General features: G+C 59.6%; 1 protein-coding gene across 1 annotated transcript; it reads left to right on the forward strand.

The window, feature by feature from the left end:
* The first annotated feature begins 14,364 nt into the window (after positions 1 to 14,364).
* SOHLH1 (spermatogenesis and oogenesis specific basic helix-loop-helix 1) lies at positions 14,365 to 20,930 on the forward strand. Its single transcript, XM_010372748.2, has 8 exons — positions 14,365 to 14,484; positions 14,762 to 14,896; positions 15,466 to 15,613; positions 16,309 to 16,430; positions 17,108 to 17,301; positions 18,741 to 18,951; positions 19,882 to 19,952; positions 20,524 to 20,930. The coding sequence occupies exons 1-8, from the start codon at positions 14,420 to 14,422 to the stop codon at positions 20,739 to 20,741; spliced, it is 1,164 nt and encodes a 387-aa protein (XP_010371050.2). The 5' UTR covers positions 14,365 to 14,419; the 3' UTR covers positions 20,742 to 20,930.
* Positions 20,931 to 25,059: the final 4,129 nt, after the last annotated feature.

Genomic DNA, 25,059 nt, shown 5'->3' on the forward strand with positions numbered 1-25,059 from the left:
GAAGCCCGCATGGAGGCCCTCCCCCAGCTCTGAAGCCCCGCCAGACTCCTGCAAACCCTCCCAACTCGCCAGCTCCTCTCCCTGTCCCCAGGGACTTTGCCAAGGCCTGCTGCTCAACCTTCCTTCAGGGTCCAGAACACCCATCCCAGCCCCCGAGACCACCGTTTATGACCCTCAGGCTGTTGAGGGGTGAGGGTGGAGGGACCAGGAGGCCTAAGAAGACACCCTTGTTTGCAGCCTCCCCAGGCGGAGCAGCTCAGCTCAGGTCAGAACCCTGAGGGGGCTGCCAGGCCCTCTGGGCCCTAAGCTGCACTGCCACTGTCAGCAGGTGAGGGATCAAAGGGACACAGAGAGCTGGCAGTGCAGGGTAGGGGCATTGTGGCACACTGGGTATAGTGGGAGGATCTCTGGTGGTCTGCAGTTCTCAAAGGCCCAAGCAGGTGTCTTCCAGGGGTCTTGCACCTTTCCTGTCCCCATGTCCCCCACTGAAGTGAGTTTTGGCTGCTCCAGGAGAAGCAGGAACTGAGGGGCAGGGAGCTCCTTACCTGGCCCAGGCCCACCCTTGTTCAAGGCTTTGAGGCCAGCAGGAGAGCAGAGGGGGATGGAGGGGACTGGCTCCCCCACAGGCAGGGGCAGGAGGCTCTGATCACACACAGCTCCCTGTGCTGTGCCCATAGGCCCCGCACAGAGGCCACTCACCTGGAACACCAGGTCCAGGGACGCTACAAAATTCTCTTCTCTCTCCTCAAGTCGGGACGGGCGGGCACATTCCTTGAGCCCCCACCAAGTGCCTCTCCTGGGCCCCCTAACCCTTAGACGAGCAGCAGGCAAGGAGCTATGGGCACCCCAGGCCGAAGCTGCAGGCAGCAGATGCGTACCCCAAACCCTGCTCCTTGTTCTGAGGTCACAGGTTCAATCCCCAGGATCTGGCAGCGTTTGAAAAATAACATTTTCCTAATTGCATCAGCGTAGCTGCATGTTTTTCCTTAGTCACAAGCTGGCTGGGCCATGGGGAGGTGCAAGCAGGCAGGGGAACCACGTGGCCAGGGGTCGGGGCTATATTTTCTTGGTTTTGTGCCTTCCTTACTGAAAGCCCCTTTCAATGGTAAAACCCCAAGAGACTGCCGGCACCTCAGGCGTGGCTGCCTCCTCCTGCCCCGCCCCGTCTGTCTTTTGAGCGGCTCTGGTTCCTCCTCCTGGCCTCAAGACCCAGTCTCAGCAGGGCCCATGGACAAGCTCAGGGGGTGGAACCTTGGCTTGCTTCAGGGGTCACCGGGGGAAGGAAGTGCACCAGGAGTCCAGAGACCTGCCCCACCCTTGCTTCCCAGATGTGGCCTGGGGAGGGTGACAAGGACAAGCTGCCCTTCCTCCCTCGGGGAGCTGCTTTGACACTTGAGTGAGCACACGGCCATGAGCAGGTGTCCCGCAGGCCTCCTGGCATCCTGCCTTGTTCCCCCCATAGAGCCAGAAACCTTGAAAATACTTGGCTGTTGTGTTGGCTGAGGGCCGGGGCTACAGGGTCTCTGGGAAAGGTGCCCATCGCAGGCAGACCGCGGCAGAGCAGCTGCTCCCCATGTCCTTGGGGTCTGGTTGAGACTTTTCCCAAGCAAGAAGGCCTACATCGGCCAGCTTTTTTTGGGCACCGGGGGATAGGGGAGTGTTGGGGGGTCCAGTCCCTGCCGAAGCTGGTTCAGGTGGAACTGGAACACAACCCTGGCATAGCCAGACACGGGGACCCCAGGGCCCACCTCGAGATTCTGCATCCCCTCTTCTCTTGCGCTCTTCTCCCTGTGTGACCCAAGGGCCCTGGAGGAAATCTAGGACCCCCAAGACCACATCCATTATCTTTTATTTTGAGTGACGGCTGTGCCAAATAATTGCCAATTTCCGTAAGAATTCTGTGCTTTGGTGGCTTAAGGAAGGTGTCCCTCTCCTCAGCCCTTACACCACTCTCTGGACAAGGTGTGGAGCTCAACCTGTGGGACTCACACCCCTTGGAACCAGGGCTGAGGTGACAGGACAGAGCACACCCCCTAGGCAAGGCCGGGGCAGCCCAGGGGCTCAGAGCACCCCTTATTCCTCTTGGGGACTCTCTGGGCTGTCAGTACACACCCTGCAGGCCCAGGGAGTGGCGGGAGTCCTGCTGGCATGAGCACGACTCAGTCCTGGCCCATCAGTCCTGGCTAGGCAGCTCCCGGCTGGGCACTTCACCTCCCTGAGCCTGTTTGCTCATGTGTGAAGGGAGATACTGATGCCCGTTCCCTTATAGGACGACTACGAAGATGTAACCAGACAGCACGCCTGAGGCACTCGGAACAGGGCCTGCACGTGAGTGCTTCAGCTACAGCAGGTGTACCGTGGCCAGCAGTTTGGCTGAGCTCTCATGGACAAAGGCTATGACCCAGGATGGCCAGTGCCCAGTGTGCCCCCTCCGCTCAGCCGAGGCCCATCAGGGAGCTCAGGCTTGGGACGCTGACTTTTGGAATCCATCTGGAGAGGCCAAGAATGAGCAAAGCAGTCCACACCCGGGCACGGCAACAGGAAGTCCCCGCCAGCTGTTTGGTGCGTAGTCACGTGCACTGACCCTGACGACCCCGCCAGAGGGGAGCCCAGCAGCTGCGCTCAGTGCCAGCTGCCATGGACTGAGAGCCAGCTGCACGCCAGGCACCCTGGCAAGCCAGGTGGTGGCATGGAATCCTGAGAACAGTTCTCAGAAGCCAGGACAGTCTCTATGCCTAGTGCCTGGCAAGAACAAGTGGCTCCCAGAGCTCAAGGAGCATCACTGAGGCCCGGCAGAGACGCTGGGGTGGGGGCCAGGTCCAGGTTCACCTTGGGCTGTGCTACCTTTGGGCAGCTGGGGGCTCTTCTGATAGCCGGGAGTGCCTGCTTCTCACTCCCCCTGCATCTGTCCCCAGTGGCCATGGAGCCAGGGCTGTCTGACAAACTGCTTAAAAACAAGCTTCTCCTGCCAAAGGCCCTGGGCATTCCTGTTCCAGGTGGGAATGCAAGGCTGCCCGTGCCACCATAAGGAAGGCCTTATCTGTGCACTGCTGCGAGAAAAAGGATAAAAGGAGGGAGTCATGAAGGGGGCTTGTTTGGAGCTGGCATGATTATTTACTGGAAAACCCAAGAGGAATCAGCTGAAAACCTACTATAGCAAATACAGAACCCAGTACGGCAACCAACCCAGTAGCCCCATGGACAGCAAGAGCAGAGAGCCACCAGGAGAAAGCCCTGCTCACAGCAGGTGCAGGAGCTCTGAACCCGGGCTCCACCCTGCCCCAAACCCACAGGGGCACACGGCGTTCCCGAGAGATGGACTGGAAGCTGTCACTGGCGGGAGACGGAGGTCTTCCTCCCAACGGTCCAACAGTCCCTTCTCCAAACACACCGGCAAAGGGAATCGCCGCCAATCAAGAGCGCATCACTATTTTCTCAGAATTTGATGAATTGTTTCAAAAATTAATCCTGAAGAACAGACATGCAAGAACAGGCACAGCGGTTGTGAGGAGGAACAGAGAGGGCCCCCGTCTTCTGCTGCCAGCACCAATGTCCAGCCACAGCAGCTGACACTCTGCAGTCTGGCTCAAGAAAAGACAGAGCGGTGAGACATAGCAGAATACCTTGACCAGCTGAAGCCCACGTTGGAATCCAGGCTTGAGAAAGGAGGCAGGGGCACTCGTTGGTCCTATGGTATTGGGATAAGTGCAGCTCCAACTGTCCTGACTCAAGTTACGGCTGCAAATATCCTCCCCATTGTGTTGATGGAGAAATGGAGGCTGAAGAACTTCAGAAACACACTTGACCTTGTTCCTTATTTATCCTTGTTTATCACTTGTCCCCTTGCCTCAGGAGGGCCAGTGCTTGAACCCAATACCTGGCTCCAGCCTACGCTATCCAACGTGCCTTCTGTTGGATAAAATAAGATTAGACCCCACGCTGTAGCCCCAAACCAAGGACAAGATGGAAAGAAAATACAGGGAAAAGTGTTTAGAGCTGAGAAGACCTTTTATTTAATATCCAAAACCCATAAAACATCTATTGCAAGATGAATAGATTTATAAATGCTTCTACATCTGAACAGAAACAGTGCTGTTTAACAAAAGACATCACTGGCAAAAGGAAAGAACAAGCTACCAACAGGAAGAACATATTCGCAACAGCATAATCATCAGAACACAGCCCTGTGCCTACAGGATCCGTGGAAAGGAAAACAATCTAGCAGAAAACATGGCCGGGTGCGGCGGCTCAAGTCTGTCATCCCAGCACTTTGGGAAGCCAAGGTGGGTGGATCAGCTGAGGTCAGCTGTTCCAACTTGGAACCTCTACCTGGGGACATCCTTGATCTGTGTCCAAGGAGGCCCAGGCATGGATTTTCATCACGGTCTCATGTATGAAGGTGAACATGGCAAACAGCCCGCACGTCCATGAATTCAGGAGCGGCTGACAGCTACAGCCAACACTGCTCTGTGAAGGCACAGGTCTCTGTGAGCCCATGTAAGCCCGTGTGGATGCAACACTACACACACAGAATGACATTTAACGAACCCCATTTAAAAACTAAACACGACCTCTTTCCACAGAACCCTAAAGAGGAGGTGGGTTTCTCTGGGCACCCAGCTTGTAGGTGATCTAGAGACTGTCCCCACACACTGGCAGCCACAGTGCTGGGGGAAGGGTGGGGTTCTAGGGCAGTGTCTCACCCATTGTACCTTGCAAAGTGAATATATCATGCACGACGTGTGTTATGGCAAACGGAACAGCTAAGGGCTAAAGACGTCCTCCCCCAAAGTCCAGCATCACCAAGCCCTTATTTCTGCCCTGGCTGGGGCTCAGCAAGAAGCAAGGAGCCTGCCTCTCAGGATTAGCGTAGGACGTCCTGGATAAAATATCCTTCCCTGCAAATACTTCTTTTAACATTGCTTGTGGCCCAGCATTGTGCCTCACCCCTATAATTCCAGCACGAGGTGGGCAGATCACTTGAGCCCAGGAGTTCATGACCAGCCTGGGCAACATGGCAAAAATCTGCCCTACAGAAAAGTTATCTGGGCATGGTGCCTGTAGTCCCGGCTACTCAGGAGGCTGAAGTGGGAGGATCACTTGAGCCCATGAGGTTGAGGCTGCAGTGAGCCATGACTGTGCCACTGCACTCCAGCCTGGGTGACAAAGCTAGACTGTGTCTCCAAAAACAAACAAAAAAAAGATTGTGACTGTCTTTGGCTAAGGGAACGAGGTTTCTCTCCTAAAATACATTCTTGTTCACACTCAGTTCAAAATTTCCAGGAGCTGGGCGAGCCATGTTTGACAGAGACGTCAGGGAGGAGGGAGATGAGCACATGTAAGCATGTAAATAGGCACACGCATGCTGATGTGTGAATGAGCATGTACGTGCATGCAGAGGTATGTGCGTGAATATGTGCATGCATGTGTGGATGGGTTTGCATGCATGCATGTACAATGTGCATGTATGCATACATGTACATGAGCATGTATATGCATGTGCACATATGGACATATGTGTGCATGCGCATGGATCTGTGTGCATGTGCCTGCATGTGCGTGGGCATCCCTACCCAGCATTCAGGAGAGTCCCCCAGAGGCATAGCATCACCGTGGTGGGGGCGTTTGAGTGCTGGGCTTAGTGCCCAGCAAGTGCAAAGCTGCAGAACCTCTGCTGACCATGGCAGAAATACTCAATGCTTCCTTTGCACAATGATTAAAAAGTCAGAGCTGCTCAAGATGCCCAGGCAGCTGGGCAGGCAAGTGTCCTGGGTGACATCTCTCTTTAGGGGAGGGGCTTCTTGCCCATGTGAGGGTGGCTGCTCAGCACCATCTCCTGAGATGCTTTAAGATCCAAAGTGAAAGCTCAGAACACGTGGATGAGCCGAAATCAAGCTGTAGATTTATCCAGACAGACTTTAGAGCAGCTTTCTCCCAGCCCAGAGGGAAGACAGGAAGGCCAGCAGCACAGTGGACACAGGGGCCCCCGGCGAGGCTGTGGGGGCCATCACGCCTGGACCCGTGCCCGAGGTTGTCGGGGGAAGCAGAAGCCTGGGCTTGGGCCAGACGCCAGGCGAGCTCTTCTGCTGTCCCCACCCCCTGCAGCAGGCAGCAGTGTGCTGGTCACTCAGCGGCAGATGGCAAGTCCATCTCAGGGTCCTGGGTGCCTGGGACCCTTGGCTGGTCCTTCCCACAGGCCACACCCTGTTCTCCAGCTGTATCAGCCCACAGCCCCTTCTCCCTGGCCACGCTGCGGCTGCTGGGAGGTGCTTGGTGACTGCACACGTCAGCTGTCAGTACCCTCGAGCTGGGCTGGCTGCTGGGGGCAATGGTCATCCTAGCAAGGAGCACAGCCTGGAGCTGGCAGGGGACCCTTGGGGACAGCCCTGCTGGGATAGACAGCCTGAGGGTGGGGAGGCCATGGTGGGGGCTGCACCTGGAGGAGAAACCGCCCCTCTCCCACAGCTGTGGGAGGCACCACCGTGCCCCTGCTCATTCCCCCAGAGAACTGTGCCAGGTCCCTGTGCCGGCCACGCTGAGCACCTGAAGGCTGGCATGGCCTGCAGGAGTGCACTGGGCCTTATCTAGTCTTAATTTTGTTTTTATTTTTTAAAATTTTTATTTATTTATTTATTTTGTAGAGACAAAGGTCTTGCTATGTAGCCTAGGTTGGTCTCGAACTCCTGGCCTCAAATGATCCTCCCGCCTTAGCCTCCAAAAGCACTGAGATTGCAGGCATGACCCACCATGCCTGGCCTTGGGCCTCTCGGGAAACTGAGGCAGAAGTGGGGCTTCCATTTCCTCAGCACCAATGAACTCTGGGAGAGCTGGGCCACTTTAGGGAGGCCGAGGCACAGGGCCCCTGCTCCATCTAGGGTCCCATACCCTGAGCTGGCATCATGCTCAGAAAATGACCAACTCACTGGCACTCCCAATACCTGCCCCAGCCCCAGCCCTCTCCCTCAATGTGGCTGGAGTCAGGGAAATCCACTGGAAAGCCACTGTGTGTGGTGGTCTGAGCCCTGGCTGTCTGTCACAGCTTGGGTCTGCCCTAGGCAAAAGCACTATTGGTACCTGTGAAGCACAAGGACCTACTTCCGGCCCCAGGAGGGGGTCACAGGCAAATGGAAGCCCCCTTTGCCCCTCTGGTGGAGTGCCCCAGAGTGGCTACAAAGGAGAGGCCTGTGTGCTTTTCCTGGGCACTAAGGGGCCAGCTGTGTCTCAGCCTCTGAGGCCTGAGCGGTGCCTGGCAGGACACAGACAGGTGCCCCAGGGGGACGGTGCCAAGCAGGAGACAGTGGCAGCTGGCATACGCCGCACCCCGGCACTGTTGCGAGCGGGAGCCAGTCCCACCCCTGGGGGCCATGGGCCATGTGGCAAACATTAACACCATGGGACTCTTTCGACCGGGCAATTCCACTTTTAAGACTCCATCTCAGGGAAGTAACTGGGCAAAAGCTTAGCTCTGATGCGTCAACACATGCTGATGCGTGACAAGGAAAAGATGAACTGGCCGGTGTGCAAGCTCCCGACGCCAGCACAGCTTTGTAACACAGCTCAACGCAACCTCGTAAGGTCCATGCTAGCTCAACAGCATGCCAACACAGCTTTGGGTCCGTGCTGTCGACACGGGCTCAACACACCCTGGTAAGGTCCATGCTAGCACTCCCATTCTACAGATGAGGAAACTGAGGCCCAGAGAGGTGAAGTGACTAGCCAGAGCTGACACAGCTACTGCACTCGGTGCTGGGATGGACCAACCTCACAGACACAGTTCCCAGAGGCTCCTCCAGGCCCTCTGCTCCTCCCAGGGCGCCCGCCCTGTGCCAGTCCAGACCCTGGTCCTGCAATGCCCTCCATCTCCTGATGCCCCCACCCCTGCTCCAGTGAGGCTACCGTCCTCTCCCACCTCCTCACCTTCTGCTCCGATCTAGGGAGCAGCTGGAGGCCCCCTCTCGAGGAGGGTCTTCCAGGGACCTACCCCAGGAAGCTCGCGGCCTCTGCCCTGCCACTGTCCCCTGCAAACCTTTTACACTTGCCAGTTACTAATACTGGTCTCACCTCCCTGGGCCAATCGCAGCCTGGCCTCAGTTCCAGCCCCGCTGGCTCACTTCCAAGTTCCACAGATGGAAGCAGGTCTGGGTGAACATGGGTGGCCTTACCCACACACACAGCTGGGAGAGATCCCAAGACACGAAAGATGCCCATTTAACCGGGTCTTGGCACCCAGCCACCTGGCATGGGCATGCCAAGTCCAGCCTGCCTTTCCCTAGACTCATGACTGGTGACTTCCAGGTCACACAAGCGGGCTGACAGGCCCCACACATCCTCCTCCAGCTCTCACACACGTGCCCAGGGTGTGCGTGCCTGGCTCACGGCGCGCCCAGGTTCACAGGCACACACAGCAATTGTGTTTGGGTACATGATACCCGTTCAGTACCCTTCACCCATGCACAGCTGGGACACACTTGGATAAACTTTCCTGTTGCAGAGAAACCTGGGATTGTTTGTGGGAGACACAGAAGTGCCACCCCTCCCAGGACTGGTGGCACTGGGGGCAAAGCCTGCAAGCTGGCATCCCTGGGAAGCAGGACACAAAGCGTCAGGGGAGAGCCCGAGACGCCCCCCAACACCCTCCGAGGGCATGAAACGGCCCCACAGCAAGGTCCCGCTGCTGCCACGCCCGGCTCGTCCCAAGTAATTTTTTGTATTAATCTAGAGCTCCCCGTGCGGTGAGTGAACCAGACCAGCACACTTGGAGGCTGCCGGGTGCAAGGACACAGGCCACACACAGGCCAGCCACAGGAACAGAAGCAGAGGCCCTTGTGGGGACCCTGCCGTTCCCTTCTTACTCACCTCTGTAGCCTCCTGAGCTGCTACTGTGGCCACTCCAGGGCCACAGTAGACCCCTGAGTTCCCCGTGGCCCCAGCCGTCCCTCCTGCCGGCCAGTGCTGGGCGGTACCTTGGGCCTTCAAACCTTTCCCATGGGCCCTGAGCTACTTCCTGCTGCTGAAGGCACTGCTCCCTAATATGGGCCTCGAAGGCCGGCCACGACCTTGGGCCAGGCACTTACCCTGGCAGGATGCCAGGACCCGATCCCCTCAGGGCCTAGAGGGTCCCAGGCCCACCCTGGAGCAGGGCTGCTGGGAACTGGTATTTCCAGCAAAGGCCTGGCCGGGGCTCTGATGCAAAGTGTGCTGGGCAGGGGGTGGGCACTTGCCAGCTCTGGGGCCACCAGGGCTACTGGCCCCACCCTCTCCTATAACAGCTGTCATCCCAGGGCCTGTGGGGAGACAGCTGAGGGCCTGGGACTCCATGGTATGGGGGTGGGAGCAGGGCGCCTGGAGGCCAGAAAGGGGGCCGGAGAAGATCCCTGCCACCTGGAGGGCCAGGAGCTCCTCTCTGGAGCCCCACTTTCTGGCCTGGTGGCCTCGGGGCTGACTCTGGGACGCCACTAGCATGGAGCTGGGGGTTTGAGCTGGGGCACTGGTGTGGGGTGGGGTGTCCCAGCACCTCCTGCCCTCTCTGAACCACAGCACCAAGGCTGGCATCCTCCAGCAGCCAGGAAAGACAGAGGCCTGCTCAAGGCCTGGCACCAAGGCCAATGGACTTCAGGGCCCAGGTTCTGACCACGCTGCTGCCTGGCGCCCTCCTCCCCGCGTGAGAGCTGGTGTGGAAACCTGCCCCGTCGAGCTCCCCCACCACCAGGCAGCACGAAGGTTCTTTTCTCTGCAGCTGAAGCCACCTGCCTGGGCCGCAAGCCTTGGCCTCACCTGGAGCTTAGCTCCCCTCCGAGCCCAGCCAAGCCCAGGTCCTGCTCCCTCCCCAAGCCTGACTCTCCCTGGAAGGCTCTCACCTGGCCCACCTGACATCCCCCCAGTGCTGGCAGCTGCTCCGCCTGCAGTGTGATAGGGAATCTCTGTTGCCACGGAGGTCAGCTCAGTCCAGCGGGGAGGAGGAGCTGTCTCGGGCGGGTGGGCAGGGCCAGTTGGGAGACACAGGTGTCTGGAAGGACCCAGCAGATGAGGCCTGGAGCTAAAGGCCAGACCCTGAGGACACAGTCCTGCTGTGTCTTCTAGAGAAAGTCAGGCCCAGCAGGGCAGGTAATGATGGCCAGAGAGGGCAACACTAGGCCGGGGCGGGAGATGGTAGGGGCCGGCCAGCCTACAAAGACGAGGACTATCCAGGACCCCCTCGGAGTCCTTTCCTCTGTGCCTGACAGGCATCCCCCGGATGGCCCCTCAGAGCACATCCAGGCTGTGCCCACTTCCCAAGGACATCGTCAAGTCACTGTCCACCCTCAGAGCACCTGCTCCTCACCCACGCTGTATCCCAGATTCCCCCGGGTGCCAGGCGGGTGCTGTGCCTGCCTCTTGATGCTGGGAACCTCCTCTCCAGCCTGGTCCCTCACCAGAGGCAGCCCTTAAAGACTATCCGCCCCACCCCCTCATTTTACACATGGGGAAACTGAGTCCCACAGCACAAACGGGCAGCAGCACCAGGCCTCCCACTCTCAGGTATATGCTCTTCCGCCCCCTTCTCTGGCCTCAGGACAGCCTAAGACTAGGCAGAATCTAGAAGAAAGGGCTCTGTTCTGCCGGGGAGGGGCTCTCCCAACACAGTGACCGGCTCTGCACAGGGTCCCCTGGAGTCTGGCTCTGGGGACAGGGGGAGGGGCAGACCTGCCTGTTTTTAAGAGCTGAGGGAGGCGGGAGAGGACGGGGAACCAGGACCTTGGGGCAACCTCCACTCAGGACTGTCCCACTTGGCTGCTGGTCCGTGCCTCTGCACTGGTCACTAGGTGGGCGGGAGCCATGTGGCATCCCAGGACACTGCACAGGGACCAGCTGGCTCCAGGTCACCTGAATGCCCTTTTCAACTGACCCTCTCCTCCCAGGGACGGGCCAGCAGGGAGAGAGGAGTGACTAGAACACAGGACCCTGCCCTCACCTGACAGCCACTTAACCCACTTCCCACTGGGGGCTGTTCTTCGGAAGGTTGCCCTGGACACCCCCTACTGTGTGGGGTAACCTCGTCGGGCACCCCACCCTGACCAAGCACTGCCACGCCACACAAAAGGGATGGAACCTTCCTCCCCACGCTGGGGTAGGGGAGGGGGCTGGGGGGGGTGGAAGGCCCTGCACCGCCCCCAACCTCCCTGCCACTTTCCCCACCTGGGAGATGCTCAGGACCCCCATCTAGCCATGGCCGCTCCCCCCAGCTTCTTACCAGGTCGAGGACAGATGGGGACGGACGCTGCTGCCTGGGCACCTACTATTTGTTAGAGAAAGCGAGGCCCACCCTGAGGGGCGCCCCTGTTCCCCAAGGTGGTTGGGAGGGCACTCCCGGGTCCTGGGGAAGTTGGATGGCCTTGGGAATGGCGGGTCCTGCAGGGTGCGGGAGCCTGAGGGGGAACTTGGGGGTCTTAGGTTAGACCGGGGTCTCCCCGCGTGGGGAGGGCGCAGCAGACCGTACCTGGTGGCGCATCGGCCGTCGTCGAACTCGAAGGTCCGGTTGGTGTAGCCCCCGCCGCGCGCCTCCCGGTAGACGCCCCCTGGGCTACGCGCCCCGTCGGGGAACGGCATGCGGCCGGGCAGCTCGGACCCGACCCGAGGGAGAACCGAGTAGGAGCCTCCACCTTCTTCCCTCGCTTTGCCCTGAAAAACATTTTTTTTTTCCTCGCAGATTAGCAAGGAAAAAACGCCAGTTCCAGGGTCGGGTGCGGGCGTCTGTCCGCGCGCGCCCCCTGCCGGCCGCGCCGGGACCCGCGGCGGCTCTGGCCCAGGCTGGGACGGGGGTTAGGGGTAGGCGGGGGTAGGAAGGGGGAGGGTCCAGGGACCCGTCCCCACTGCGGCCCTCTGAGCCCTCAAAACCCCGAAAAACAGAACGGGGTTCGTTAATGGCTAGAAAAGCCCAAGCGCGCGGCCACCCGGCCCTACATCCCTGGGAGGGCTCCGTGGTGGGCGGCGGCTTGGGGGGCTCTGGATCCTTTGCAGGCAGCAGGGCACATGCGCTGCTCTGGCCGCCAGCTTCCGGCCGCCAAGCCCAGGCACCGTAACCACCTCCCTGCTGTGCTGCTCTGCCCTGGTCAACACTGGTCACTCAAGACAAGCCAGATTCAAGATGACTCTCCTCCACCCCCCACGCCCCCCTGCAGGCTGCGGCATCTGTCCGTGGGCACCACAACCTGGGCTGGGGGAGAGGGATGAGGGCATCCCGCCCTGTGCTCTCACCCGCGCGGCACGCACAGCACCTTTAGACGGGTGAGGAGGGGTCCCAACTTAAGATGCTGCAGCCCAACGACTGGGAAGCAGAGGGTCCCCCTGCAGGCCCCCTCTCCCGTGCACGTGCTCACACTGTTGCACATGCGTCACTCTGGCTCAGATGGCCTCACACAGAGCTCTGGAGAACTGCGATTTCTGTCCCCAGACCTTTGTTGGTTTGCAGTGCGGACCAGGCCCCTCACTAAGCCAGGACTGTGCCCACGAGGGGCAGGGGGAGGGCCAGGTCCATTGGGAAGGTGCATGGCATGTACTTCCTGGACCCTGGCCTCCCCAGTGTCTCTCCGGAGTGTCCTTCCCTGTTTCTCTAGGAGGCAGCCAGCTGAACACGGATGCTTTTGGGGTGGGGGTGGGGAACACTCAGGGACGTCTGGGATGCTCCTAAGCCCCCAGCAGAGGTTCAGCCTGTGCCCCTGCCACACAGCTCGTGGGCATCTTGACGGTTTTTCTTCAGGTCCCTAGAGAGGCTGGTGCTGCTGCTGAGGGCCCACCACCCCGGGGCAGGTGCAGCCAGGGCAAGATGGTGGCCTTTCTGCTAACACCCTCCTGCCTGGGGAACTCAGAAAAATCGCCACTGAGAGTCCACACCGTGTGCATCTGTGATTAATTAGCAGTAATTACACGTGTTGTCAGCGGCAGGAGACTCGCAGGTTTAATGACATTCCGAGGGCTTTAGGGAAACAAAAACTTGGCCCCCTCTGCCACTGAGGAGCCCCAGATCGCCAGCCCGTCCAGCCCTCCCTGGCCAGGGGCAGGGCTGGGAGAGGGCCCAAGTCCCCGAGAGCTTTTGCCTTCCTCTCCAACCCGGTCCTCCATGTCTGACCTGCGGCGGTGGCTGGGCCGAGCAGGGATGGAGAGACCACCTTATATTACATAACCTCCCTCTGCTCCAAACACTCTTTGCCCATCTTTGGTCCAAAGTTCAGGATGTCAGCCTGAGGCCCAGAGCCACGCCTTCTCCACAGGAGCTTGGGGCACCCGGGGCAGACGCCCCCTATGTGGTGGCACCTGCCCGGGCTCCTTCTTGCCGCCCCTCTCAGGAAAAGAGCCCTTGCCACCCACCCTATCTCCTCTAGCTACGGACCTCAGCATGAGCCCAGCCATCCACTCCACCTCCTCTAGCTATGGACCTCAGCACCAGCCCAGCCAGGGATGTCCTCCCGACAGTCCAGCCTCACCCCCCACCCTTGTCCCTTCTGCTTCCCTGAGGGCCACCCCCACCTCCGTGAAAGAGTCTCCACCTCCCCCTTCCCTCTGTCATCCCCCCAAAAGTATTTACTGGAGGACTCAAGCCCAGCACAGGGCGGCTCCTTGAATTCAGCCAGGAGGTGAAAAGAGACCTGGCGCCAAAGCTTTCTGGGTTTGGATGGGGAGGACCCCCACGACCCCGCAGAAACCTGCTGATAGTATGAGGGGTCGAGCTGGGGCCCCAGGGCACGAAGTGGGGGCGGTGCCTGGACAGGGCCAGGGGAAGGGACAGACGGCTCTGAGGGTGCCCGGCAGAGCTGAGCGGGAGGAAGAGCGCGGACGATGGTGGCCGGGGGGTGGGGACAAGATGCCCCTGGCTCTGGGCGACCCAGCAGGGTGGATGGTGACCCTATCCTGAGGAGCAGTACCCGCAAGGGCACTAGATTTGCGGGAAAAGGCAGGCGTGGGCGACTGGGGGGCAGGCGGGTACCCTTCCCTGTCCCTGTGTCCCCCAGGCCTGGGCTAAACGGCTCAGCCCAGCCCGCCCACTCCCACCATGGGCTGGGCTCCTAAGGGCGGGGCCAGCCTCTCCAAAGTGCCTGGGGCGACGAGACCCTCGCATAAGTAGGAACCAAGGCGACCCCCGGGAAGGTAAGGGCGGAGGCAGGGCCACCTGGGCTGGGGCCCTTTCCCTGGCGTACCGAGGGAGCATGGAGTGGGTGGATCCTCCGAGTCCTTTCCAGCACCTTTGCAGGAACGCGGGTCACATGGGCCCCGGGCTGGATGCGTGGGGAGGGCCAGAGCGCATGCGCTGTGGGGGCGGACTGCGAGTGGGGGTGGAGGCGGGCTGGGTGGAAAGCACGTGGCAGGTGGGCAGAGCACACGTGAGGGGGCGGGGCTGCCTGCGGAAGGGGCCGTGCGCGTGGGGTCGCTCCGCAGCTGCGAGTTCATGGCGTCCCGGTGCTCCGAGCCCGACCCGGAGGTCTCCGGAGTCCCCACCGTCAGGGGATGCAAGTGAGGAATTGGGCTGGGGGCCAAGGGTGTGGGGGCCCAAGCCCTGTACCCAGGGGTGCTTCCGCAAGTCGCCGGGCTCCACTCCTCTTGGCCTTCCTGGGGCAGAGCCCTGGACCCTGGGGGAGGGGAAGGGGTGCAGAGAGGGCCGGGTCGTGTCCCTACGTGACCCAGGTCTTGGCCTCCACCCGCATCCCAAAGACCCCCATTCTGGCATCTGGGACTCCCGGTGGCCTTTTCTGGGGTTCTGAGGACCTGGTGTTCTTGGCTCTCTCGACAGCGGCTCCTCCCTGTCTGGTGCCCTCTCCTGCTGCGAGGGCTCGGCCCAGGGCTCGGGCCAGCCCAAGGCCCCTACGGTGGCCGAGGGTCCCAGCTCCTGCCTTCGGCGGAACGTGATCAGCGAGAGGGAGCGCAGGTGAGTGGCCGTGCCTCCCAGAAGTCGGGGCGCTGTAAAGGGGTGGAGCGGGTGAGATTAGATTTGTGGCTGCCACCAGGTGTCAGGCAGCCAGGAGGGGCTCGTGGCCTGTGCCCAGTGGAAGGACAGACTGCACATCTCCAAGTAAACCAGAAAAGCCACGTTGGGGGACATCCTGCAGCCCTTCTTTGCCCTGAAGCCTTGGGCTGGTGAGGCTGTGCACCTGTGACCCTCTGCACTTCTGACTGCCTCTGATCATCCCTGTTCTCTCCACACCACAAAGCAGCCATGGTTTGGGCCTGGGCTGGACAGCCTGTCACCGGGGCCCAGGGGTCAGGCCCAGGCTGTGCTCTGATGTGGATCTCGGGGCTTTCAGACCATGGGGACAGCTCACAGTCATCTCGTAGCTCACTCTACCCCGGGGCAGCTCTCAGTTGTCTTGTAACCCCGTCTGCCTGGCAAGCCCCCAGGGTCTCTCTGGTAGGTTCTAGCGGTTGCTGTCCCTTCTGGGGGAGGCCGGGAGGACCCAGAGATGCTTCCAGACATGTTTGTTTCTTGACCGGAACCAGGAAGCGGATCTCGTTGAGCTGTGAGCGTCTGCGGGCCCTGCTGCCCCAGTTTGATGGCCGGCGAGAGGACATGGCCTCAGTCCTGGAGATGTCTGTGCAGTTTCTGCGGCTTGTCAGCGCCCTGGGGTCCAGCCAGGAGCAGCATGCTGTGAGTTGTAAGGGTAGTCGCCGTCAGTCCTCTGGCATCACGGTGATGGGACATCTCACCACCTTGCAGGCAGCGCGTCACCTGTCATGCGCGTCTCCCTCAGCCCCCTCAGCCTCCATGACTAGAGCAGGCCACGTTTTCAGCAGGGCCCTTCCTGATTCATTCAAGTCCTGCCTGTTGTTATTCCCTCTCTGGAAAGGAGCAAGTTTTCCCTTCCAGTCCTCATGTGCCACTGAGTCCTGTTCATTGATGGATTACCCAGATGCTCTGTGCCAATTTGGGGGAGAGTTGGGGTCCCCGATCCTCCCTGGCTGAGCACCCCCTAGATCATTTCTCTGCATGTCCCCAAGAGAGGCTCCTGTCCCCTCTCCAAGGCCCTGGGGGCTCTGGCTGACCCCGTGAGTGCTGGGGTTGAGGACCTGCTTGGGGAGTGAAACTGTGTTGTCATCTGTGAGGTCAGGGGTCCCAGCATTTGCAGTGAGGCCCTAGGTATGCACAGCCTGATTCAGGAATGGTGGGGTCTTTCTGGGGTGGAACCTCAGTCTCGTTGTCAGCCTGTACCCTCGCCCCCAAGTCGTAAGCAGGGACCGAGCTCATAGTGATCCTCCAGGCCCCAGGGTAGCAGTCTAGCCACAGTTTCTTGGGTTTCCCAGTTGATTCCCTGTCTTTGTTTTACTTGTTTATTTGAATTTCAGATTCTTGCTTCCTCCAAGGAGATGTGGCACTCGTTGCAGGAGGACGTCTTACAGTTGACGCTGTCGAGTCAGGTTCCAGCAGGCGTGCCAGACTCTGGGACGGGAGCATCTGGCGGGACTCGGTTAGTGTCTCCTGGGGCTGCTCTGCAGGGCCAGGTGACCCTGGGAGCAGCAGACCCAAAGCCCCTGGCATGTCCTTGGGAGGGTGTGGCCTGGAGGCCCGCTTGGGCCTCCGCAGGTGGTGACCTGCCCAGGGCCCTGCCGACTCAGGTGGCCAGGCGTGAGGTGACCAACACAGGCGAGCTCCAGGAAGGGGACCGCGGTCGGCAGAATCGAGGGCCTGGACTGGCATGGAGGTGGGAGGTGGCCGGGAGGAGTCTCTTTTGCTCCTGTGTGTGGGGGATTTGCAGGTGGTCAGTGAGGTGTCACAATCCACCCTATGGGCAGCTTCAGGAATGGAGTTTTCTGAAGTCAAGATAATTTGGTTCTTTTCAGAATGGCAGCTCCCCAGGTTAAAGGACTATCTGCATATTTTGTTTAAATGTACCCATTTTACCCCACAGTGGGCTGGGGCATGGGGCTGGTGGCTAATTGGCTGTGGAAGAATCTAGAACCAGGGGAGTTGGGCAGAGGGAAATTGGGCAGGCAGCTGTGGAGTGCAGAGGCTGGCTTGGTGGTAGGTGGTGCCTGGGGTGTTCTGGGGACGGGTCCAGCCCTCTGCTCCTGAGGTGGGTAGGTGGGTCAGCTTTCCAGGGGGCCGGGGGTAGACCCAGGATCTTCGTCACATTGCTCCTTTTAGAACTCCAGATGTGAAGGCGTTTCTGGAACGTCCTTGGTCCCGGGATCCGGCATCGGCTGGCGCAGAGCCCCTGCCCCACGTCCTTGCGTCCTCCAGGCATTGGGACCCTCCGAGCTGCACGTCCCTGGGCACAGACAAGTGTGAGGTGCTGTCGGGGCTGTGCCAGGTGCGGGGTGGGCCGCCCCCTTTCTCAGGTGAGTCCTGGGTGTTTGTGTGGGGGGTGCCCTTGTCCTGGGGAGCCCGGACAGGCTGTGGTTTACTCCTAAGAACAGCGGGGGCTGTTTGCAAACAGGAATTCGAAGTTTTCCCAGGCTCTTGTGTTGGTGAGAAACCCAGGTGTTGAGGGCTGAGCTCGATTCAAGGCCCCCGGGCTGTGCCTTCTTTTTGTGCGAAGAAGGATGTGTGCTCTTGGGAGGGAGTAAATGTGGCTAAGGAAGGGAGAGTCCCGGCCAGAGGCCACCCTGGGGCTGTTCCCTCTGTCCTGTCTCCTCCTGGGATCTCCCTGTGCTCCAGGGAAGGGAGGGCCTGACCTCCTCCTCCCTGGGTCCCTGGGTTTGTTGGGAAGCATGGGGATGAAGAGGGACTTGGCCCCATCCTGATTACTCCCTGGGTACCTGGGTCTGCAGGAAGCTTCGGGACGTAGAGTGACTTGGCCCCATCCTGGTCACTTCTTGGGTATCTGGGTCTGCAGGAAGCATGGGGGATATAGAGGGACTTGGCCCCATCCTCGTCACTCCCTGGGTCCGTGGGCCTGCGGGAAGTGTGGGGACGTAGAGGGACTTGGTCCTGTCCTGGGTCTCTGGGTCTGTGGGAACTGTGGGGATGCAGAGTGATTCGGCCCCATCCTGGCTGCTCCATCCAGCTTTGCGGCTCTGCTTCCTCCACCCGCCTGTGGCTGTTATGTTTTGGATGTGGCCAGAGATCTGTTTTCCCCAGGGTACCCCATCTGCTCCTCCGCCTATGCTGCTTGCCCATGGCAGGAACTGTAATTGGGGTGAGCCAGGGGCCCGAGGCCTCCCAGCTATTCCCTCTGCCACCCGGGGCCTTTGTCCCTAATGCCACCCACAGCTGAGCTCTGGTCCCTCTGTGGGTGGCCCTGCAGGGCGTCTCTGATGACCGAGTTCCCCTTGGCCCCCATGGTGCCAGTGTCTGGAAGTCGCCAGGTGCCATGAGAGGCAGGGCTGTGCCTTTTGGCTCCCCGTGAGTGAGGCTGTGGCCGGGAACAGTCTTGCGGTTGGCAGGGCTGGTGGCAGAGCTGGGGTCATCAGGGCATTCCAGAAACCCATCAGCCAGGCATGGGGAGGGAGCAGGTCTGAGGGTAGAGCTTGAGGTCTGGGAGGCAGCGCTAAGAGGGTCCCCAGATCCGAGCCCCTTGCAGCTGGCTAAGCCAGCACCCACTCTAGGAAGCCCTCGGCCCCCAGGTGTTGGGCACCCCACCTCTGGGTGTTCATCTTCTCCCCGTTTACCCTTCTGTCACCCGCTTCTGATCTCGTGTCTCCCTGCTGCAGGGTGCAGGCAGCAGGGCAGGTACTCCGTCAGCGTTAGTGGACTGAATCCTTGAGTTGCGAGGTTCTCGGGGGAAGCCTGTGCGGCCGGGCAGGGAAGGTTGACCCGCATCTGACTTTTCTCCCAGAACCTTCCAGCCTGGTGCCGTGGCCCCCAGGCCCGAGTCTTCCTAAGGCTGTGAGGCCACCCCTGTCCTGGCCTCCGTTCTCGCAGCAGCAGACCTTGCCTATGATGAGTGGGGAGGCCCCTGGCTGGCTGGGCCAGGCTGGGCCCCTGGCCATGGGGGCTGTACCTCTGGGGGAGCCAGCTGAGGCCCCCATGCCTGTGCAGGAGGCCAGGTGAGTGACCAGGCGGTGTGCATGCCTGTGTGTGCGTGAGCGAGCATGTGTGTGTGAGCCTGCCGCACCTTCCAGTCCTGCCTAGGCCCCCTTTATTGGCATCTGGAAGCTTCTGTCCCTGCTTCCTCTGTGCCTGTGGGAGGGAGGCCAAGGCCACAGCCCAGGACAGGACCAGCCAGCCTTGCAATGTGGCTTCTTTTTTTTTTTTTTTTTTTTTTTTTTTTTTTTGAGACGGAGTTTCGCTCTGTCACCCAGGCTGGAGTGCAGTGGCCGGATCTCAGCTCACTGCAAGCTCTGCCTCCCGGGTTTACGCCATTCTCCTGCCTCAGCCTCCCGAGTAGCTGGGACTACAGGGGCCCGTCACCTCGCCCGGCTAGTTTTCTGTATTTTTAAGTAGAGACGGGGTTTCACCGTGTTAGCCAGGATGGTCTCGATCTCCTGACCCCGTGATCCGCCCGTCTCGGCCTCCCAAAGTGCTGGGATTACAGGCTTGAGCCACCGCGCCCGGCCTGCCGTGTGGCTTTCTAATGTGTGTTTCTGGAAACACTTTTGTCTTCCTAATTGTCATTTGTTTTGGTTGATAGTAAAATGAGTTTGTGTTTCCTGAGCACATACCAGCTGGGGTGTGGGAGGGGGAGGGGAGGGGAGGGGGAGGGAGGGGACAAGAAGAGCGAGACTGCGGCTGGAGAGAAACCGGCAGAGATGCTCTGCAGGACGGATCGGGACCTGGGAGAGCCGCTGACCGGTGTCCTCAGCGGCGGTGGCTTCTGCACTTCTCCCCACTGGGCAGGGTGGAGCCCGTCAGGAGTGGCGTCTGGGTGTTTGCATTTCAAGCTGCCTTTGCAGGACTTGGGACCCAAATGTTTGCTTGAGCTTCAAGGCCTGGGTCCACTTGTGGCCACTAAGGAAGGGCTTCTTGCCCTTCCTCAGGTCTGTGTTGGGGTCTGATGTGGAGGATGGGACGTCCTTCCTGCTGACTGCCGGTCCCAGCTGGTGGCCAGGTGAGTGGGGCCCTGGGTCCTGGGTTGGTCCCCCTGCATCAGCACCTGACATGAGCTGGGGAATTGGGACTCAGGCCCAGCGTGTGTGACGCGGGGTCCCAGGGTCTGTGAGCCCCCGTTTTCTTCTCCGTTGGTCCTTAGCTATTGGGCAGTGTCTAGCATTGAGTGTCATAGGTAATATGTGAGAGAGTAAGTGAACGTGATGTGGACGACCGTGCGTGAGAGCTGGCGCTGTGTGGAGCCCTGTATTCTTCTCGACCACGTGTCTGTCGGTGAGGCCTCTGGTCTAGCCCGTGCTGGCCAGCAAAGGTGTATGGCCCTGTCATACGGCATGTGTCCATTCCATTTAGGATTTAGTGTTGGGGAGTTCCTTCCTGGTTCTGGTCCAACAGGTGTCCTGGGTCTGGGGCCGCCAGGTTTGAGCTCATCTACTTCATCACAGCCTCTGCGCAGCAGGGACAGGGCAGGGCAGATGGGCTGAGGTGGGAGCTCTGCTCCTCTGACCCCACCTGTCTGCCTCAGGCTCCCAGAGCACCTGCCTGCCCTGCTGACATGTCCTGTTTGCTTCCAGGGTCCCTGGAAGGCCGAGGAGGCAGTGGCCCTGCATGGGCTCCAGCTGAGAGCAGTCCACTGGATCAGGGAGAGCCAGGCTTCCTAGGGGACCCTGAGCCTGGCTCCCAGGAGCTCCAGGACAGCCCTCTGGAGCCGTGGAGCCTGGATGTGGACTGTGTAGGCCTGGCCCTGAAAGACGAGGTGGAAAGCATCTTTCCTGACTTCTTTGCCTGCTAGCAGCCGGGCTGTGGAGAGGAGGCAGGCGGGGCCGGTGGATCTGGAGCCGCGTGTGTCCCTGTCGCGTGCTTGGGCATTTTATTTTGGGTTTGGGTTGCAGCTGCACCCTAATTTGAGCGAGGCTTACAGGCTGTGACAAGAGGATACTGAATATTAAAGAGAGAAAGCAGTTTTCTGGAGGAAGCAAAACCTGTGTGGCTTCTGTGTAATTAGTCCGATTCATTGGGCAGATTGCGCCACCTCTGTTCAGCGTGCAGGCAGCTGCTGGGGATTTTGTTCTGCAAAGTTCGCAGCACTGCGAACTCCCGGAATAACCCAGTCCTGGTGGCCTGGGGTAGGGGCGCTCTGGGTCCTGCTCCCTGGAGGCGATGTGGCCTCACAATCTTGCTGCATAGCGGTTGCTGTGTGAGCTGCTTTTCCTGCTCAGTGCCACTCAGAGCTGCAGGGAGGGGAGTCCTTTCGGAAGAGCCTGCTGTCCTCTCCCGGCCCGGGGGGCTCCAAGGGAAGGGCTAGATTCCACCTCCACTGCTGGTCACCTCTCACTGTGCGTGGGGAATGGGGACCCTGGGCAGAGGTCACCTGGCCTCCGTGTCTGGTCCTGTTCCCAGCCCTACACCCTGAGATCTGGAGTGGGGCTGGGTTACTTCGGGGGTGGGGGCAGGTTACTTAGAGGAGGAGCCGAGCTCTTTGGATGATGCTTAGGTGCCCGCCTGTTTTTCAGCCACAGCACAGGTGGTGCTGGTCTCCGACCCCGGATGATCGAGCTCACCCTGCTATCCCCATCTGGAGACACTGGCTCCAGGTCCCATGTGACCCCCCGCTGGCCAGGGCAGTGTTCCAGGGGCCAGCGCAGTCTCTGTGCCCCAGGTAGAGGAAACAGGTTTGAGCGTGGGCTCAGAGCCCCACCAGGCTGCAGCCCTGTGCTTGCATGCAGCCGCCCCCGCAGCCAGCCAGAATGTTCCATTCATTCCTCTGAGTCATTCAGACAAAGGCTGAGGAGCGCCTGCCGTGGGCAGGAGGCTAGGAGGCTCCAGGGAGCAAGTGCCATGCAAACACCAGGCTGTGGGTGGCGGGCAGACCCCAGAGGAGAAGGGGGTAGGGGGCTTTGGTGAGGGGCCCAAGGCCATCAGGACCAGCTCTGAGCACCTACCGTGGTCCCTTGGAAGGAGGTCCAGGTCCAGCTGGATGCCTGAGACGTGGCTGTCAGCTGCGGAGCAGCATCCTTGGGACGCTGTGGCACCGGGCACTGATAGCACATGTTGCTGAGACCCCGGGGCAGAGGCGGAGGAGTCTTCAGACATCTGGTGGACAGAGTGGTGGTCGGGGCCCAGCCGGGAGCATGAGGCTGCTCTTCCGTGTCCTGCTCATTAGGGTTCGACTCAGGCTGCCAGATTTCAAGAGTGTCTCCTAGAAGACCGTTGTGTTCACTATTGGACTACTGTAAAGCAGTAGCTGAGACTGGGTGGTTGAGGAAGAAAAGAGATTTAGTTGGCTCACGGTTCTGCAGGCTGTACGGGAAGCGTAGTGCCTTCTGCTCCTGCAGAGGCCTCAGGAAACTTCCAATCATGGCAGAAGGCAAAGTGGGAGCAAGCACATCACATAGAAAGAGTGGAAGCAGCCAGGCGCGGTGGCTCACGCCTGTAATCCCAGCACTTTGGGAGGCCGAGGTGGGCGGATCACGAGGTCAGGAGATCGAGACCATCCTGGCTAACACGGTGAAACCCCGTCTCTACTAAAACTACAAAAAAAAAAAAAATTAGCTGGGCGTGGTGGTGGGCACCTGTAGTTCCGGCTACATGGGAGGCTGAGGCAGAAGAATGGCGTGAACCCTGGGGGCGGAGCTTGCAGTGAGCCGAGATCACGCTACTGCACTCTAGCCTGGGCGACAGAGCAAGACTCCGTCTCAAAAAAAAAAAAAAAAAAAGAGAAAGTGGAAGCAAGAGAGAGGAGGGGAGGGAGGTCCCAAACTCTTCAACAACCAGATCTCACATGAACTGACTGAGGACTCACTCATCACCAAGGGGCTGGGACTAAGCTATTCGTGAGGGACCTGCCGCCATGATCCAGTCATCTCGCACCAGGCCCCACCTCCAACACTGGGAATCACATTTTGACATGAGACTTGGAGGAGACATCCAGACTATATTACTGTGTGTGCATGTGTGTGCACACGTGTGTCCGTGGGTATGCACAGCTTCATGCTGGTACTCGGGTGTGTGTGTGCCCATGTGTTGCTGTGCATCTGTGTGTGTCCTGTGTTGATGTGTGTCCATGTTTGCACTGTTGCCATGCGTGCACGTTTGTGTGCTGTGTTGCTGTGTGTTTCTGTTCCCATGTGTTGGTATGCATGTGTTTGCACTGTGCAAACTGCATTGGTGTGTGTGCACGGGTGCTTGTGCTAGGTGTTGGTGTGTGCATGTTTGTGTGTAGTGTGCACTTAGTGTGCATGTATGTGTACAGTGTTGGTGTCTGCATATGTGTGTACTGTGGTGTGCATGTATGTTATGTCTGCACTGTGGTGTGCATGCATGTTTGTGCACTGTTGGTCTGTGTGCATTGTGTGTGTGCTGTGTTGGTGTGTTTGCATGTATTTGTGCTCTCGTGTGAATGTATGTGTGCACTGGTGTGTGCATGTGTGCACTGTTGGCAGTATGCGTGTGTGCACTGTACTGGTGCATGTGCATGTATGTGCACTGTGTTGGTGTGTATGCATGCGTTTGTGCTCCCATGTGTGTGGGCATGCGTGCATGCTTGTGACTGCTGGTGTGCATGCCTGTGTTTGCACTGTGTGCATGTATCTGCTGTGTTTGGTATGTGCACATATGCATGTGTTTCTACACCCACATGTGTTGGCATACATGCCTGTGTATGCACTTTGTTGGTGTGTGTGCATGTGTGAATTGTGTGTGGGTGTGCATGTGTGTGTATACCCATGTGTGCTGGTGTGCGTGTGCATCTCAAGTACAGGCTGGTGCCCTCTCAGGAGGGTGGGATGTTGCTGGCCTCCGAGGTCCTGCTCCGCAGCCCCGTGTGTGCTCCCGTCCACCCCATGCCCATTGCCTCTAGGAGTTGGGGGTGGAGACAGTGAGCTTGTGCTCTGATTCCGCCCTGAGCCTAGCAGGGAGGTGACTGAGCATGAGCTGCCCTGGTGCTGAGGCTAGCACCCGGCTCTGCTGCTGTGAGTTTCTGGTCTACGAGGCAGGAGGGGCCTCAGGGCAGAATCAGCACTGGCTTCTTGGAGCAGATGGACAGGCCTTGCCTTGCCAGCTCTGCCAGGCTCCCCTCCACAACTGGGCTTCAAAGTCAGTGGCCTCACTGTAGACAGGTGCTGGCAGGCGAGGAACAGGGCCCCATCTCAGGGCAGACAAGCGTCACCCATGTTCAGAATGACCCTGAGGCCCAGCCTGGCTTGTGAGGTGAGAACAGCGATTGATTAGCAATGCCTGTCCCAGGAGTGGGAGAAGGAGCTTGGAGCTGCAGGGGTCCATCCTGCCCCAGCTTCTGCTGTCCTGTGGTCTCTCCCTCATGTCATGGGACTGTGGACAGTCCGTTTCTTTTGGTCTTTTTGTTGCATCCTGGGAGGGTTGGAGGCTTCCAGCACTCCCCTAGGCTGGCTGTGCCAGGGTCTGGCCTCTTTCCTTTGGGCTGGGATGGTGGCAGCCCAGGGGACCTGGAGGGGGTTGTCTGGGATGTCACTGGAAGCTGTCTCCTTTCCCCAGCTGTGCACCGGACATGGCCTGCCAGGGCCTGGTAGGAGCCTGGCCGTGGTTGCTCCTGGGGTAAAAGGAGCAGGTGGGAGTTGGGGGTAGCCATTCCTTGAGCAGGTCTCTCTCCCCGACCGGCACGAGGCCCTCGCTCCCCTTTCTTTCCAGAAACTCCAGAATCTTCCTGACTTCTGAATTTCTCTGGCCTTTTCTTTCGACCCTCATCAGCTGTCCTTACAGTGGTCCCCGGCACCCAGGTCATGGCTTGTGTGTGTCTCTCCTTGGCCCACAGTGGGTGAGCAGCCTCAGTGCTCCTTAATGCCCAGGGGCTCCTTGAAAGAGGAGGCCAGAGGAGAGGATGGCACACCTTGGACCATTGAGGCGGTTTGGGGGAGGTGCTGGGTCACATGAGGGTGGGGTAAGAGGTGGGGTCCAGGGAGGCTCCAGAAGTGAACTCTGATGCCTATCTGAAGGGTCTCCACTGACAGGTTTTGGGGCTGGCAGTGGGAACCAGTGTGCAGACAGGAGTGGGGTGCCCTCCCCCTGCCTGCCCTCAGCTGTCTCGGAATCTCTTCACCCAGGAGGTGCAGGAGGCCCCCAGCTCTGAGACGCCC

The sequence above is a fragment of the Rhinopithecus roxellana genome, chromosome 16, assembly GCF_007565055.1.
Source record: "Rhinopithecus roxellana isolate Shanxi Qingling chromosome 16, ASM756505v1, whole genome shotgun sequence".
In the NCBI taxonomy this organism is placed as follows: Eukaryota; Metazoa; Chordata; class Mammalia; order Primates; family Cercopithecidae; genus Rhinopithecus; species Rhinopithecus roxellana.